At 37.9% G+C, this 19,164-nt stretch overlaps 1 protein-coding gene across 1 annotated transcript; it reads left to right on the forward strand.

Moving 5' to 3' along the window:
• The first annotated feature begins 2,756 nt into the window (after positions 1 to 2,756).
• On the forward strand, positions 2,757 to 12,356 carry LOC124142999 (doublesex- and mab-3-related transcription factor A2-like). Its single transcript, XM_046511778.2, has 2 exons — positions 2,757 to 3,377; positions 10,475 to 12,356. The coding sequence occupies exons 1-2, from the start codon at positions 2,903 to 2,905 to the stop codon at positions 11,209 to 11,211; spliced, it is 1,212 nt and encodes a 403-aa protein (XP_046367734.1). The 5' UTR covers positions 2,757 to 2,902; the 3' UTR covers positions 11,212 to 12,356.
• The last annotated feature ends 6,808 nt before the right edge of the window (positions 12,357 to 19,164 follow it).

The following is a 19,164-nucleotide window of genomic DNA, read 5'->3' on the forward strand; positions in this document are numbered from 1 at the left end:
CTGGATATTGATCAATTAATACCATTAATGAATTTATTTGATAATAAAAAAATAATAATGATTGATCATAAGATTGACGATCCTATAATATATACAAAATTGTAATGTGTCTAAAATGTATTATAAATCAAACTATTTAAAGGTTGCAGTTGCGTAAAATCAGCATTGTGATTAACGTACACGTATACTATCTAAAGCAATATATTTTGAAAAGATAAAATATTCAGAAATACCTTTCAAACAACTTACAGTAATTTGAAGTGTGGTATGCTATATCCAAAACATAAACTAAGCTTCACGATAAACAATAAACTTTATATACCATCCAAACACCTAATTAGAATTTATTTATTTCAAAAGCACCCACCGCTATTGATACTTATAAATAGATGGTGGTTTCGTCAAACGCCAGGCATGGGAATAGGGTATAATTCCTTCCATTCCCATATTTCGTACAGCCCTTATCTCAGTGAAACCACGACCCTCCCACGTAATGAACAATAGGACGAACAAGACAGGCCACAAACAGGCATTTGGAAAAATTGTCCCGTGCGACGTCTCCTAACCATTGAACTCTTCATAGAAAGCCATCAGGCAATAGAGTCGTTGTATCGCTATAGGCCCGTCCCACACGAGTTTACAGACACTAAGCAGGTTAAAACACCTATACCATCACAATTATCATCGCTACAGAATCTCCCCGCTTATACAAAGACACCGAAACATTATGAGAGCAACATCACGACAAACGTCTCAAATAATAAGCCCTTTCAGACGGCTGTCTACTTCAGTTTTGCGTTCATGCATGGCTACTTAACTCCAGAGATCCTAATTCACGTGTGACTTTCATGAGTGGCAAATGTAGATGTCAGTAATTTCACTCAGGAATTATTTGAATATGCATCTACTGTGTCAAGGCTCTTGCGTCCAGAACAAAACATGTAACAAGAACACAGGGCTGTTTATGTTTAGTACTCAAGACTACAAATGCTGGGAGAATGATCGGAATATATATATAAACATTTACCTTTCCCAAGCAATTAGAGACAACTTTTACTATTATTGCCTTGTAGACCTTTATTGAATTTATCTATTTTTAGAGAATGGCCTTATCTTCGATCAAAATACCGGACAATTTTCTAAACGTATAATTATGCATGGGAAATAATAACTTTTGGCAAGTAGCCATATTTTTTAACATTAGTATACAAAGGTTGACTATCGTCGAACTTGATAAATGAAGAATGCAAAGAGAAGGAACCAAATCACATAACATTTTCCTACAAGTGTTGCCATTGAAATTCACAGTTATTACGTTGCTCGCGATACACTTCCTTATGTAATAGAGTGTCATATTTTCAATTCAAAATGGAAATTGTATCTTACCTGTCATAGTCATTTTTTAACTTGGCATATGAAATCTGCTTAAAGTCGTTCGTGTATTGTAGGTTTGTGTTGTTTGGTAAAGTGCATTATTGATTGTGTAAATCATCGGAATATTTGCGAAAAGCATTAATGTTTTTATCAAGAATAATAATTTTGTATATATTTCTACGAAATTATCATGTTTTAGTTTCAAACCTTTTGTTATGAGATACGGTATTATCAAAAACAAATTCGCGGAGTATGTATATGTTTATTATTCTACTTGCTATTCATCATTCGGTTTAAAGACGTTGAATGACCCATTGAAATACACGATGTCAAATGTTCCTCAGCTTTTATCTATTACATCAGCATAAAACAACAACACCAAACTACCAAAACATTTTAAAAACATACAACACAGTATCGAGAAGTCATGCGCACATAAAATAGCAATTTACACCCATTTTATATTTAATCAGTTGTGTGTCATCTCCCAATTTGCAACACGCTTTTTCCCATGGGTGCATCCGGATTTCAATATACAAAATAAACAGGAAAAGGGGTACTTTGTTTCTTGTCGGAAATGAGATTCAATAACACTTTAAATGATCAGTAAACATTCTTGTTTTCCGATTAAAATGAATCGAGGTATTCCAACATTGTTTTTTGTTCGGGTATGAACTTAGAGAGGGTATTTGTTTCGGGTATGGCGATTTGCTTTTCTCAAGCCTATTTTCGAGGGGCTGTCAGTGAGGGAGACATTGAAGACAAATAGCCCTGCAGGGTTCGCCGGACAATGAGATCGTACAAAGAAAACGAACAGGCGTGAATGGTATGTTTGGTTATCATATCATGCTGAGCATCGTCACAAAATGAGGAAAGTTTGAAAGTCACCCGTGTTACCCAGGAAACGTTGATAAACCAAGAAACATCGAGATTTGCACAAACTGCAATCTGTGTAAAGTGTGTTCCTGATTAGCCAGGCGTTGCGCGAATTAAACCATTTCCCTATTTGTAAACTGATTCAAATGCTTCTTGTTTAGTGGTTCGGGTTGGGTGAGGATTTACCATCAACCCATCCTACGATGTTTTTCAGTCAACACAGGCTGATGCGTCTTCTCGAGGCGGTTCTCCTGTAGTTGACTCTTCCCACTTTGTGAGCAGGTGTCGAAAAGTGATCCTCTGATCGGTTACCTGTTTAACGTGGACTCCGAGAGCTTGTCAATCACAATGTCACTCCTTCGCTATCAGCCAATCACCACCGCCCATAGCCTATTTAGTGTTACGAGTCAGGTAATTACACCGATAACAACCCGGGGGATGAAAGGAGGCGTGGCTTGATCACTCGATAAACCAGTCAGTGATCGTGAACGTGCTGACAGGCAATAAAAGCTCCGACTTCTTCCGGACGATAGTGTTATGTGTGTTTTGTATTACTTCAAATAGCAGGGTAGAACTCCTAGCTTTCTAGATACAGTCTATTACCTGCAGGGAAAGGAACGTCTTGGACAGATAGAACCTAGACCCATAAACCATGAGTTCATCAGCTGATGAAGAAAGAAGTCATCCCGAGGGTGCGACTGGCAGTTCATCCCACCCTCACGCCCCACTCTTTATCCGTGCATCGGACAGGTATCCAAGGACACCTAAATGTGCTCGCTGTCGGAATCATGGAGTCGTTTCGGCTCTTAAAGGACATAAAAGATACTGTCGTTGGAGAGATTGTGTTTGTGCCAAATGTACACTTATTGCCGAAAGACAGAGAGTGATGGCTGCTCAGGTGGCCCTAAGAAGGCAGCAAGCCCAAGAGGAGAATGAGGCCCGTGAGCTTGGACTCCTGTACGGCCCTGGTGGTCTGTTGTCTATTAATCGTGAAAATGTGCACATCTTTGACTCCGATGCACCATCGTATCCTAACACAACCGGTGGTTCCTCCCCGACCTCTAGAAGCAACTCTTTAGAAACGTCATCACCCCCTCTGCCAGTTGACGACTCCAATCACACTCCAGGTACGTCATGTTTACTTGCACTATACACGCAACGATTACATAGCAGATTAAATAAATAAGAAGAAGCATAAAAAGGATGTGGATGGTAAGTCTGAAAAGAACATGTTCTGTGTATAGTTTGTATTTAGGATTCTATAATCACATCGCACTATCCCGGCCATTCAAAATTACATCTTAGCAGTTATTGTATTGTTTGATATAATCCTAAACCTTGTAAATTTCGGCATAGCGAATCTATTGTAGTAGCCACCGTCTGAAAAATAACGAGTTCTACACTGCCTGTAAGGTCATATATATGATTCCTTTTCAAATTTCCTTATCAATCGCCCTCCACCTTTCTGTCCTTTCTGCCTATTTTCTCAAGTAATATAAGTTCATAATTCAAACACATAACATCAAAACTCACATGTATTATACCCATTATAAACAATCTTCGGAAGATGATTTGACACAATGATTATGTCTATATAATAACAAAGAGAGTTTTCATTTGAAATGTTACCATATAAACTGGGTGATTACTTAGCCAAGGTAATTGCGTAAAGTATTTACATTTATGAAATCTATATCTAAACCATTGAAATCCGAGATACATTTCTTCATATACATAATGTATATCACCTTTTAGTTCGTAATATCTTACAATTTTTAATCTTTTTTTTTACCACGATTTAATAATTCTATTATTCAATGATATTAACTAATAAATCTATAGTCTAGATAGTCACTACGGGAATTGCACAAAACTAGTATTGCTATGCCAACGCATGCATACATATAAGTAGATAAAGTTGCATTAAAACATGTTGTTTTCCCTCTTCTAATAGTTTCAATGTATTAAATTATATCACATAAAATAAAATAAGCCCTACCTTTATCAATTCCCGAATACAGGTAAGGAAGGTGCAAAAGTGAAACTGTTAATCAAGAGACGAATCTCGTTTTACTATGCTCGTGAGACTTTGCGTGACTCAAAGGTCGAATCTCATCAAGGATAACATTCCATCCTTTGTAGTGATGACGTCGGTGCGACCTTCTATCTGATTCAATCTCAGAGGCACTGGCACGTTACAAACCGATTTCATAAAATTAAAAAAAAAAGATTTTAGCTGTTGTCACTGTATTTAAAATATTTGTCATCCGTCCATGTTGAAATATGATTTGGACTTATTGGGGCTTTCTGGTAATAGTAAAGAAATATGCCACTTATGATAAGTTTTTTTTCTTGTTCAAATTTCAACTTTAAAGAAAAATATTAAAGACACTTGTGAACCATTTGAACCAGTTGTTAAATAATAACATTCTTTTCGACTAACAAAAATGTTTAACAAAAAATGGCAATCAAAGAACAAACTAACACAATAATAATAAAATGTTCATTTCTTTGAATATGGACATAAAAATTATATATTGTTAAGCACATAATTTACTTCAGTTTTAATGCCACATGAATAGCTGTTCCTGCAAACAGAAATTCTGCTACCGTGGTACATGTTTAGTTTCGACTATTACAAATACATCCTTATAGTGTTCCACCAAAAAGAGCTGTAATGATTACAAAAGAACAAAGACATCAAACGTCTTTATTGTGAGTCTGTGTTGAGGCTTCAAGGATATTATTTGTCACGGTTGTACAGATATGATTATCAGTAATGCAATTTAAAATACAAAAAAAATAGGATTTTAATAGTTTAAGACCTTTTAACTTCACAAATCTCATATTGAGCGTAATAGTTATCACTCTCGCTACAATCGCCTGAAGATGAAAGCTTTTGCAATAGAGCAATACATAAAAGTTACTCAAAACCACTTCAACCAATTTTGGCGAACATTTCGCATAATGTAATAGGCCCATGTACCGAGTGACCGTGATCATACTGATTCGAGCACACATATTCCTCAGCAGTACAACTTTATCCCAGTCGGGAGTTCATGAAAGCACTCACGGTACTGACCACATACCACTTTGATTGCTTGACCGCTCGAATGACCATCTACAAGATGGACGCACCATACAATTTGTCCATTCATTGGGTGCATGGGAGGATCACTTAGGGAGCCTTGGCTGACGGATGATGTACTGAAAATACGTCCCCAAGTACATGAAATAGACATAAAGGTGATATAAAGAAGTCAATGGACAAATTCAGAGCGTCGAGTCTTTTTTAATGTGTATGCCTGCTTTTGACGACCGCGGCATGATTAAAGAAATGACAGTAGTATGTGACAAGGAGACATAGTAATATGTTGACGATATACCCGTAATTGGAGCTAATTTGTTTCCACCTCTTCCATTACCTTTGAAATCGAAGTAGTTGTCTAATAGTCTTTAGTTTCAACGGCTTTTGAGTGTGTTGCATAGCTTGGATTGACATCTGAAATCCCGATACATACTTGGAACAAAAGAGCTGCTGGTTGTTAGGAAATAAGATATATTGTATAGTGGTAGATAGGCCCCTTGCGTGCTATGATGTCGTTCATACGTGACAAAAAGAAAATTTGTGCTTGAAAAAGTGAGGGATGAGCTGTTTTCAAGTCGTTTAGATTATTCTCCTTTCGGTTGGGTAGATATGGCAATAGCCGAAACCAGACGTACAGGAACATGGGGAAGTTTAAACAGGTTTAGAATTTACAACTTGGATATAAATCGTATTACGGGTTGACAAGGATATGTAGTGTTGTACAGCGTGGTGCTCCTCTGAAGTACGGTCAACCCTTAAAGGCTAAGGCAATAGTAGATATTTTGTAAGCCTCTTGCGATTTCAAGTATCTTAAGAATTCTAGTTGTACCGATTTGTCTGCTGTTAATGTGGTAAGTGCGCACGGATTATGTGGGGAATGATGATTTGTGACAATAGCTGACATAGAATATGGACTGTGGTGACCACATGACAGGACAATGGCCATTAACTTTGTATGTAAAGATAACATTTTCGTCACCGTACATCGATCCTTTTCATCCTCAACAAATAGTCTCATTTCACGAAAGGCTTTGGTGTTAGAGTGTCTTACATAGGTGCCTTTAAGTGTCCTCATGACAGTGTTGTTTTTTCAGCAAAATGCTTTGATGAGTCAAAACATGTAGGAGTCTGATTCATCAACGTGTAACATATGTGACGCCAGCTTTTAAGTATTTACACCAGTATGGATGTAACAAATAGTTTCACGGAATCATTTATATGTGATGCGTACACGGGATTTTATGAACATTAATCATGCAGTCCATCAAGCAAAACATTCTGAATTGCATTTTATTGCGTCATCATTAACGTATACCGATCGTCTTGCAACAGTGGCATTCAATGGTTATATCATGTATTGTACAAAACAAATAGCACATCAATGTAGTGTAAGATATGTTCTGCCGGTATCAGGTGATGGAAATATGACAATTATAATGTAACTATAATACTTTAACGATAAATATTGGAATTGTTAATCAGATAATTTCATACATTTCCAAACTAACTGGTTCAAATACGCTGAAACATCTCACAGGTGGTATCACCAAACCAATGACCAATTTATCTTTAAATTAACATCAGTAAATGACAAAGTAGATTTTTCGCGTCACTTGTCGTTTCGAGGATTGAAAAGGCCACAACGAGAGTCCTTTGTCCCTGAAGGTCTGTAATGAAGGTGCCTAAAAATCAAGAGTCCTGGAGACAGCCACCCCCTTGATGTTGTTGACAAAGTTCTTCATGCCACGTTTAATGTTTTCTCTATCATAGACATTTGTTCTCTCCATCATAGCCATTTGTTCTGTCTTCTCAACCCTTTTGTTTGGCTTACTCTAACTTTGTAGGGTTTATTTCACTTCAACTATAGTGTTGACATGGCAAAAGGTATTCATCAAGCAGCACGGGGGTAGGCAGGGTCACTCTCTCAGCCTTGCACTCTTTCAGGGGCAATCTTTACCCTTGTCAACGGCCTTACCTTTAAATTACTCGTATGAAAGACGATTTACAGATATTTAACTGCATTTTAAACAAAGGAGCGAGCGACACTTGTGGCCAGAGGAATGAAGGACATGTGAAACTTAATATCAGTCCAGACAACAAAAAACATGTTACAAATCACGGTAACCATCCAAACTGGTTTAAGTGTCACGGATCTGTCTTTATTTTGGCAATATGCACCAATCAACGACCACCCCAACCTGAAATGATTGATTATATCCTTTTACAGTCGCGCAGGTTTCGAATGAAACTTGGGAAGATGGCAAATAAGCCTCTATACTTGACGTGACAGCACCAGTGAGGAAAATTAATATGTCACTTTTACACCCGAATGAACAGGCTGGTCTCACAAACCATGTCAGAAAAGTATTTACCTGTGTATCTGTGTCAAATATGGAACATTCAATGAAAGACAAATGCTCGAGTTTCAACCAATCATAAAAGCTTAAATGTGTATTTCTGAAAGTCTTTGTTCTCAAATCAGATATGAAGTTTCAAGGTGTTAATGGGGTTAAAGGTGTGCCACAAATTCGATCTTTTTCTGCGCAAGTGTTTATGAATCATTTCAAGGCCCTGACAGAACACATATTGGCTGACAACTACATCACTGAATCTTGTCAAAACACAGTATGCATTTCAATAGTTGGTTCATCATTTTGACAAATACAAATGCAAACGTCATTCGATATACTCACTATGTACAATAAGAAGGGTAATTCCTTATCCTGTATTACAGACCATTCTCTCAACTAGGAATCAATGAATGGTGTGCATTTACAGGTTAAGGGAGCTTTTATAAACATACGCCTTTGGTCATTGCTCATTTATCGTTGTTTAATGCTCATTTATGATCTCCCATCGCTGAATATCGATGCATTTACCAGTATATGAAAATTAGTTCCAAGTATATAAAATCCATTTTCTAGTTATATTTAATTCATTGACTAGTATGTACAATCATAAAGAGGCCAAGTCCTCAAGGATAATAACATATCTGTCGATATGATGAGGTTAAAACAAATGGAAGAGACATGGAAACACACCACAATTGTCCCAAAACAGATTTAGGTTCTTGTAACCTATTATAACCTAGGTTGAGGATATGGCGCTCATCAGTCAAGTACATGGACATGTTAGTGAACTGGAGAAGGATCTTTTGTTGTTATCTTTTACTTGAGTATGCAAGTGTTGCCTGACGGATGTCAATACGATACTCAAGCAGGATGATTACAAATTACGCTTGAAAAATACCTATGACATTAGCGGTATCAAATTGTACAAACTATATCAAATGTCAAATTATGCTTTATTTGCATTTGAGGGTTAGCGTCTTTTCTACTAGCAGGAAGACTCTTTTTAGGTTGTATCTTTAGATGAAAGGCGCCAAGCACCAAAACGCTACAAGCTGTGTGTGTCCAAAACGTTTCCCTATTATTGCCTCCGGTATAGCTGCAAATAATATATACATTCTATAGTGCCATATGGTATGAAAATACCTTCTTATCTACGATTAAGTAGACCGTCGCAGTAGGTACAAAAGTGTTTTTGATGTCTCATTTTTACGCTGAATTGAAGATATTTAAGTCTCAGATGTGGTACATCTCACAGTGAGATTAATCCGTAATAGAGGCCGTATCTGAAGTAACCACCGACCAGAAACGTTTTATTGGTCAATCTTTTTCTGATTCAAATGTTACCAAAACTCGTCCCCGCTTCTAAATAGGAGCACAAAGCACCATTCCAGGGGGTAGACCGTTCTTTTCAGCTACCCCTTTTCTGTTTTAGGATTTTAAAACATTAACATTTAAATGATCGATTCATGAATCGTTAGGAGTAACCACCTCGGGAATGTGACGGTGGTGAATTTTATTGCAGCCTGTTACAATGTTAAAATGGTCCTGCTACAACCATTCAGAGAGATTCACTGACTGTGAGGACGTCATTATCTATAGTGTAACCTGTGTTATGTCTTACTTCAAACTGTGAACAAACTTCAATGGAAGGGTTTTATCGAGCTCTAAGTCCCAGGGTGTAAATTATCTCTCGGCGCATGAACACTGCTTGTTTGAAATGAACATCGGAACATTTAGCAATTAATGTTCTCGAGTCTGCTGAGGGTATCCAGCTTAAAAGATGCCGGATGACCCGACGTAAAAGCCCCGGGGGTAACAGAGAATGTGCTCAGGGCTTATGAACATCCACGGGGGGTAAAGACATACCCTGTATGGCATTTAAGAAAACAGTTTGTCAGTCTTTCCGAAAATTTAAATGGGACATTTATACCATAAAATTTTCAACTATCCGTCTGCTTGGAGTCAGGCAAGGCGATATTGGCCGCCCCTGATATTAATGTTTCATATTCTGGATTTTATATCTCTTAGCAATTGATTTTTAACAAAAGTTAGGTAAGCACATTAAGTCCACAGGGTACCAGAAAGATTCTGCTTCAGAATGTGCGGTTAGTGTAATTATTCACTAATGTGTTTGATTTATAGAATAAACATAAAGCCAACAGACGTTCCCAAAGATTGTGCCTTTCAAATATCGTCTTAAGATATTCGTCGAAGCGTGATAACGACTCATACAAGGTATATGTAAAAATTACGCCTCTTTCACCGCTCTCTGAAAGGTCGACTAATAGAATAGCTCTATTCTGCACGCACAATAATTTAGCAAGTATATCATGTTGGTGTAATAATCAAAAGACACTTCTAATGGGAGAAGTGCCTATGGGGCCAGCTGACGCCTTATATTCGTTTACCCTTACGCAAAGGGTCACACAATTTTAAAGAGTTGAATTTGATGAAGTTTCAAGAAAAAACGAACTACATTACAGTGCTACTTGAAGCTTATGAAAGGTCCTGTTCGAGACCGGCTTTGTGTAACAGTTAAGCGACTCGGATACATTACGGGTGTCCCTGGTACATATTCATATTATCGGATGCAAATATCAGACTGTTATAAATAATGTGACGAATGGATAAAATTCAATGAATAAATGCAACGTAGGACATACAATAATATACGTAAACATAGAAAATTAGGATTTCTTTCAATGCCTAAGCCCATAAAATGTGGATTCACGTTCTGACATAATACATGTTACTAGATTCCTAACGTGTTGATTTTCTTTTGCAGTTGCGAAACGTCAACGGCTCGACCCTGTGGCAACCGACTCCGGCAGTGCAGCATCCTCGCCGAACCCCGACTCCAGACCAGTGTCACCTGACATGGCAGACAGACCAAAACTCGCTGGCCGCAGCCCCTCTCCAACTCGCAGCATCTCGCCAAAAATGTCTCCAGAACCAGCAAACACTACCATTGACCACGTGCGCTCTGACTACCTCCCGAAACCCACGGCAGACGAACTTAGTTTTCTTGCACGTGCTGGTGCCGGAAAACGTCCCCCTATTGATATGATGTGCCGCATTTTCCCCCATATGAAGAGAGGGGTTCTCCAGCTGATCCTTCAAGGGTGTGGAAACGACATGGTTCAGGCTATTGAGCAAGTACTCAATAATCATGGCGAGCAGACGACTTCCGCTCTCAGCCAGACGACACCAACACCGAGCTTGTTTCCTCAGTCCTATCTCAGCTCCTCACTCACATCCCCATCCCTAAAGTCAGCGTTCTCCCCAATCACATCCCCTCCCACAGCTCACCTGAACTCTATCAGATATACCTACGGCAGCGGAGGTCGGAGTCTGGCCCTTGCAATGCCCTATCCTCCAGTTCTACCGTTAGGACTAGGGTCCACCTATGGTTACAACGGACTCGCTTCTTCAAACAAGGCATTTCACTACGCAATGTACCCGTGCTGTACGAACCCCACAACGCATAGTGCAGAGAAGACAACGGGATGTCTCAGCGACTAGACTGTCTCAGAATTGTGTTGAACTTGTCTCATTTCCACTCAGTCATTATTGGCTGCACAGCTGAAGATTCATCTTGAAAAGATCATTTGATAAGTCATCTTTATATCTGAATGGTTTTAAAGATATTTACCAATATATTTGTAGTTTTCTATTGTAATGGCACATTCCGACGAATTATTGTAAAATGCATTCTGTGACCTACTCAACCCAGTGTATATGATTTATCTGTGTGCATCAACTGTTTTAGTTGTTTTCTAAAAAAAGACACACACACCTTAAAACCAATACGCACACGCGCGCACACACCACACACACACACACACACACACACACACACACACACACACACACACACACACACACACACACACACACAAACACAGAGCGCGGCTATGGCAATATGTACTTAATCACATCAGTCATAATTGAGATTGCAATCATTGCGCATATATTACGAGTCAGATACACACAAAGAATGTTGGTAATCCCTATACAGTAATAGACCAGGAAGGAACACGTTAATCAGCGATCTCTAAGTTCGTGTTAATTAATAATTTATCGAAATTGAATTTATCTGATTGTATTCATAATACGAATATCAACTTTATTCAAATTTCTATTGGTCATACACAGTCAATGTCAATGTCATTGCTGTTGACATGAGGCCAATTAGAGCCGTGACAATAAATCATCTTAAGGTCTCCTTTTCAAGTAATGAACGACATAATACTATTTGAATTAACACACTCGAAAGGTGAATTAATATCAGGTGGTCCTATGATATGACGTTAACCTTTGACAGTTCCATCGTGTTGATGGCAACTTCAGCTCAATGAAGGTTTCCAATATTAGTTAATAGTCTTGTTGACATTTGATTCACGGTCATCGTCGTGGAATGTACATGATTTGCTCAACGTGAATTTTTTATGTCTCATGTATTATATTGTCAATTATTATTGACGTTTTGAAATGATATCTTCATTGGTATTGTTTCTCAAACATTAATGTAATATCATAGCATTTTGTGATATGTGCAAAAGACGCAAGATTGTGCAGCCATCTTTTATGTTCATGTAATTGACCTTATTATTTATTGTACATAATATATGTTATGACGACGAAAGCAATAAAGCTTCAAGTTGTAATGCTTTTCTTCGTTTTCCTTACTTCTATAGTTCGATATATGATTAGGGTATCAATTACAATAATCTCTCTGTGTGTTATTATACGCTGTTTCACAATATGACAGCTAAAAACATTAGTCTTGTTCTAATTTGGGTCTTAAACCCGACATAGTGCATAACGAACTGACATTAGTACACATAAAGTGTGACATTTTAACACATACCTATACAAGGATACCCTTTCCAAGCAAAGACATAGTTGGTAATGGTTCCAGCGTAAAAGGCATACATTCTTATGCAACTTGAATGTTACAAATTTCCTCTTGAGCATAACACATATACTTCAGATATTTATTCCTTTGAGCTAAATTTTTTTATAGTGTTTCTATACGTTACAATTCATACGTCGAATGATTTTAGACGTGACAAATATGTAAAGTTTCCTTTGAAAATGTTCTGAATACTTCTTGTAACGTATGAGAATATTACTATTTTTAAGGTAATTAAGTAATTAATCAAAGGAAGTGAACATTAATAATAGAAATAGAAAGACCAACACATAAGGTTATGCAATAAAGAATGATTATACTACCACACTACTACACTACACTACACTATACTATAGAACACTACACTATACTATAGAAGATACACTACACTATACTATAGAACACTACACTACACAACACTACACTATAATATAGAACACTACACTACACCATACTATAGAACACTACACTACACTATACTATAGAACTCTACACTACACCATACTATAGAACACTACACTACACCATACTATAGAACACTACACTACACCATACTATAGAACACTACCCTATTCTATAGAACACTACACTACACCATACTATACAACACTACACTACGCTATACTACAGAACACTACACTACGCTATACTATAGAACACTACACTACGCTATACTATAGAACACTACACTACATGCCGCACCAGACCAAGACCATACACAATACTAATATTTACATGTACATATTTCTTCTGAAGAGCTACATACAGTATATATGGATATTTTTTTTTTTTTATTTGCCTAAGCCATTTCTTTCTTTTTTTGTTGAACTTAAAGTCCAAGTGAACTTATGGCATGGCGCGTTGTCATCCGCCGTTTGTCACTCCTTTGTCCTCTTCTCTGACACTTTTTGTTCAATGAACCTGAAACAAACAGGATAATCATAACACATTTCAGATATTCACCATAGTATTTTTTTCAATTTATTCACCATTTTGAAGACAATTATACATTTTCTTTAGAACCCACACAGAGCGGTATTTGATTATTAGATGAAAATGAAACATTTGGGCTTTTTTGTTTCAAACAGAAACAGGCATGATCTATTTACTTGGAAACCAGAAGGCCTCGAAACTTGAATCAAGTTAAGACATATGACTTAAGTTACATTGGTTGTTGATCATATATACATTTGAAATAGAAATATAACCTAAAACTTAATATAACAATAGTGGTATGTTGTACTTTCACTACAAATAAACCATCCTTCCGAAGCCAAATGAAAAATGTAATGATCAAAACACGATTCAAACAATCACATGGCTAGATATATCCTTGCTAATAACTTTCAACTCACTGCAGGCATGAAGTGCACTGCACGACGTGGGAAAATTACTGGATGAGCAATAGTGCCTTGTCACTATTTATATAATTTACTAATAACCGTTCTATATAATGAAATGTCTAAAGCATTCACATTCAGTGAAAATTAGAATCGAAAGAAATCCCCTAACACTCAAATGAAAAAAGGTTGTCTGTTGTTATGAATACGAATTGAGACAAACCATCACCTTGTCTGACATCACGGTCTGTTACAGAAATCTTAACTTAGGCTCGCCTGTGTTATGTACGCGTCAACAGGAAACTTGCCACCCCGTCTACCCGGAATGACCACTGTTTGTCAGGAGACGCCATAGGTCTGGACCCAACTGCACACATACCCGATACCTTGTATCATGTGACCGGTGTCCGTGGATTTTCCAGGCAATAGAAAATGTCTCAAGTGACCAGTGGCCGTGAGAAGGGGTAATGAAATCCACACCAAACGTTTACACCACGTTGCAATTTGTTTCAACACGTTTATACCCCCACCTCCTATTGTGAGATAGCTTTAGAAAGTTGATGGGGTGTTTACTTGATATATGTCGCAGGAAGTCACCCCTGCGACAGACTGGAGTTTCTACTCATTTTACATTGGCTTGAAAAGATTTATGGTTTTTATTCCTATGTGGTATGTCTTAGTTTAAGGTGGGCGTTTCAGTAAGTATATGGATAGGATGGCGTACAAGGAGAGCTTGTATTTGTCTTTACAAGAAATTGTTATTCGATTGTGATGTATTTGATACGGGTACTATAGCTGTGTTTTGGACCTAAAGTTTGTAGTGTTTCGGCGAGTGTTTTCATCCCAGTGACGTTTTGATAACGTTTGTAAGTTTTGGGTCAAATCCAATTTTCAAGTATATTAGTTTCTTTCGCCCGGCAGTTATAATGCTACACAGAAATAACTCACGCAATCATTCAGAACTGCCATATGGTAACAATATGCGTCAAACTGTTTACATACATAAATATTTATGTTACCCGATTGATCAATAGCGTAAAAAAGTCGGGAATTCATTCTCAGGCTAGGCAAGTTACAACGTGTGTTTTATTGTTTATGTGTTTAAAAATTAAAAGGAGCATTTGTTAAAATCGGAAAATAAGCTTCATTCAAATCTATTTGACTCAGGTATGTTCCTTTTCTCGAACTCGCCCATAGGGCATAAAACCACACATTATAATCCTGACATTTAAGACGTTTCAATGTACATGACGTTTTTCCTGTGTAGTCATTATAGTTTCAAATTAACGTTTATTTCCACTATATAACATGCTGTAATATACTACGCTATGCAGGTCTAACGTCCACATAGCTCCTCGCAGTGTATAAGGAGGTAACTATTCCCCCTAGCAACTGTTAGCAGATACGCGTCTACTACTTATCTTTGTTGATCAACTTTTCCGCGATGTTTAGACAAGATGAGTAAAGACATTGAGATTGGTCTGAGACGCTGGTTTAAGTGGGGGTTTGGGGGATACAAGTGGGAGGAGTAGGTCGCTATAATCCTTGTTTGACATGGACTTTCACAGACGCGACACCTCTTGACTGAGCCGGACACACTGAAGTATGAAGGGAAATGATACATACGTAATTGGGAGTTTCGGAAGTGCTTTTAGTGGGAAATACCCCATGCATCGGCTTAGTGTCCAGATCACATTCATAATTTGATATGACACAAGTCATAATAAATATGTTTTGTCAAAAACGTTGGTTATTATCATTTTAAACGTTGTGTTCATATGTAGTGCGGTCCGCCACCGTATTCCAGTGGTAGAGCGTCCGGCCAGAGAGCGGAAGGTCCGGGATTCGATCCCCGGTCGCGTAATAACAAAGGACTTTAAAAGGCGGTACTTGTTACCCTGCCTGGCGCCCGGCATTAAGGGGCTAAAACAAGGTCTGGTCGGCTCGGAGTCAGTATGTTATGTCTGAGTGGGAGTATTCATGTTAAACTCTGGCATGGTATCTTAATCGACTATCATTATGAAATCGACATTCGGCATTAGTACGGACTAGTACAAGCACACACACACACACACACACACACACACACACACACACACACACACACACACACACACACACACACACACACACACACAAACACACTCACTCACCAGGTACGTCGCTATACAAGTGCAATAATCTTTGACGCAACACTGAACCCCATTTGACGCTTTAGAGAAAGAATATTATAATTTAAACCACAAACGAAACGTTAAAAGAAAATACCTTTAATGATGAGTACATTCTTTTTGCAGTATTCTATTCAGGTCACACTTTGAATTTTGTATCGTCAAACCCGTATTGCTAATTTCACGTATTGCGCAGGTACGTATATAAATATCTAACTTTCTGTATTCATTCGATAGAACTAACATAGTTTGTGGTAAAGAATAGAAATAGTGCATTCATTATTCATTAAGAGTAATACCTGATTCGAAAATTTATGATTTCTGCCTAAATTCTCACCCCATGCTTGTTGCCTATATCAACATAAGTTCAGCATAATATGGTTTAGCTCTCGAGTGACATTGTTCTTTTTTTCTGTTTGAAACAAAAGACTAAATGTTTCATATTCATTTAATGACCAAGTCCATGTCCTTATTTCATGCTGCACATCATCTTTTTGTGGGTTCTCAAGAACATCTGTAGTTGTCTTCAAAACAACTAAAACTTGAACTGTGTTATATTCCCTCAAACAGTTTGCGAGAAGAGGACAACGAAGTGACAAACGGCGGCTGACAACGTGCTATGTCATACGATTTGCATACAACAGTAAGTGTTTGTTTGTTGCCTACGCCGCACAGCAACACTCTTGGCACATGACAGCGCCGGTAAACAATCAACTCTTGACCAGACGGCAGACAGTCCAGTGACTCTATAACGCGTTTACTGATTTTGTTGAAACTAAAAACGAAAAACTGATGTTATAAAAAACGACGTCATTTTTTCTGCAGTGTCTGCACTAGTCTTTCCCAGCAAGAGATAAGACTGTATTTGAGAACAGTTTAATAATGTGAAGTTTATTCGATATTTCTTTCCATTGGACCAGAGACCGGTCCCATGACCACGAAAATAACGCTCAGTTCTTCTTTCGTGCAGCTTGGCTCAGACTCGTTGAAAGGTCTCCAGTGAACACTCATAATGTGAAAGTAAAATTGTATCAATAAATTAGGTTTACTCATTGAAATGTATTTAATGACTTAGAGTATGCATAATGACGTCGATAACGTGTTAGTGACTGGGTGAGTTTGATTTAACGTCGCTCAGATCACGGCGTGTCTGCCTAATGTGGAGGGAAACCCGAATTGATGCCGGCCTGAGACGTTTATCACTTTGGTGAAGTTCACGAACACAGGTATGGTGCTGAAAAACCTAAACATATGATCTTGGCGAATACTGTATGTGATTCAAACTCACGACCATAGGTTTCTCTTATGCTTAATAGAGACCCGACTGTGCACAATGAATTGCTGCTCCTTAAACGACTAGGTCACCAGTGCCTCTTTCCATAATATGAGTGAGTGAGTGAGTATGGTTTTACGCCGCTTTTAGCAATATTCCAGCAATATCACGGAGGGGGACACCAGAAATGGGCTTCACACATTGTGCCCATGTCGGGAATCGAACCCGGGTCTTCGGCGTGACGAGCGAACGCTTTAACCACTAGGCTACCCGACCGCCCCTTCCATAATATGAACATGTGAAACGTTTTTGATAAGTTTTGATGCCAACAGCTCATCTTTCATGTTTATACTTCTTCCAGGGCTGATGTGCTCTTGGAATATGATCCGATCAATGAATAAACTTGTTATCCTTATGACGTGTGATTTATTACTCAAAACAGATGCTCATAATCAGCTTTCGTGGCTACCCATGTGGAAACGAACAATATGTCATCATTCATGTTCCCACGTATATCGACATGACATTAAACATTAAATTGATTTCACATCAGAACGATAATAACAACAAGCATAAATAGAAAATCTGCGAAGCTGGAATGTAATGTTTCACAAGCTGTCATTGTTTTGTAACATCTGGTCTTTGTTTGACGAAGAGCATATTTGAAATTGATAATTGCACTTTATTCCGAAATTGTATCATTTGACACCTACGTGTCAGCACAGCGTGGTGGGGTCGTTCTGCAAATAACTTTGACACCTGTAATTTATTTGTTTAACAAATGATGTGTTATCTCAAATTGTGATGCAATATCATATGAACCAGTCGATAATGCTGGTCAAATGCAGTCTGATCTATGCATTTTGCATCAAATTAATCCAGTAGACGATACGGCATACAAAGTGCCTCTGTGTCTAACGGGCTCTGTGCTATGTATTTAATCTTTCGTATATTAGTGTTAAATGGGGACGGACTCGATCCTTTTTATAAATGACGATGTCAATGGTGTTCAGATACTGAAAGGGTTGTATGAATTATCGTTAATCATATGTTAAATATATGAATATGGAAATGAAATGACAGCGCTTTTAAATATTATTTGATATTTTTGTAATAAAAAACATTTTTATTAATGATCAAGGCTTGTTAATTAATAAATGAAGAGAATCAAGACAGACATGTTTCCGTCTGTATAGTAATATGTCCACATGCAACGTATATGCGAAACTGTTATGGCCTTACTTAAACCACGATTGATGTAATTGAGGGACAGGCTCCGTGGTCTTGTGACAGAGCGTCTGCCCGGAGAGCGGAAGGTCGGTGGTTCGATCGCGACATACCAAAGACGTTAAAAGATGGTACTTGTTGTCAACCTGCCTGATCGACTCGGAGTCAGAGTACTGTGTCTGAGTTGAGTATGAATGTTAAACTGATTCCGCAATGGGCTAGCACTATAACACCGGACTCGTACAAACAGCAGGGTACATTCTTCATTGCCACAGTTTCACTCACTCACTCCAAACCTAGACGCCAGCAAATTCTTGGTTATTGAAAACCGACGAACAGTTTTCTTCATTGGTTTTTGAAAACCGACAAACAGTGTTCTTCATTGTAGCCTCATGATGTAAGTTCAATTATTTCATTCTACAGCAACATATTTTTTTCCACAAATGAGTGTTGTTTTTAATCGATGTTGACCTATGTCTTCCAACAAGTCCATGTTGACAAATTTAAAGATCGCATACATCTGCATATCGCATATTAAAGTCAATTATT

This window comes from Haliotis rufescens, unplaced genomic scaffold (genome assembly GCF_023055435.1).
Source record: "Haliotis rufescens isolate VD_foot unplaced genomic scaffold, xgHalRufe1.0.p SCAF_2, whole genome shotgun sequence".
In the NCBI taxonomy this organism is placed as follows: domain Eukaryota; kingdom Metazoa; phylum Mollusca; class Gastropoda; order Lepetellida; family Haliotidae; genus Haliotis; species Haliotis rufescens.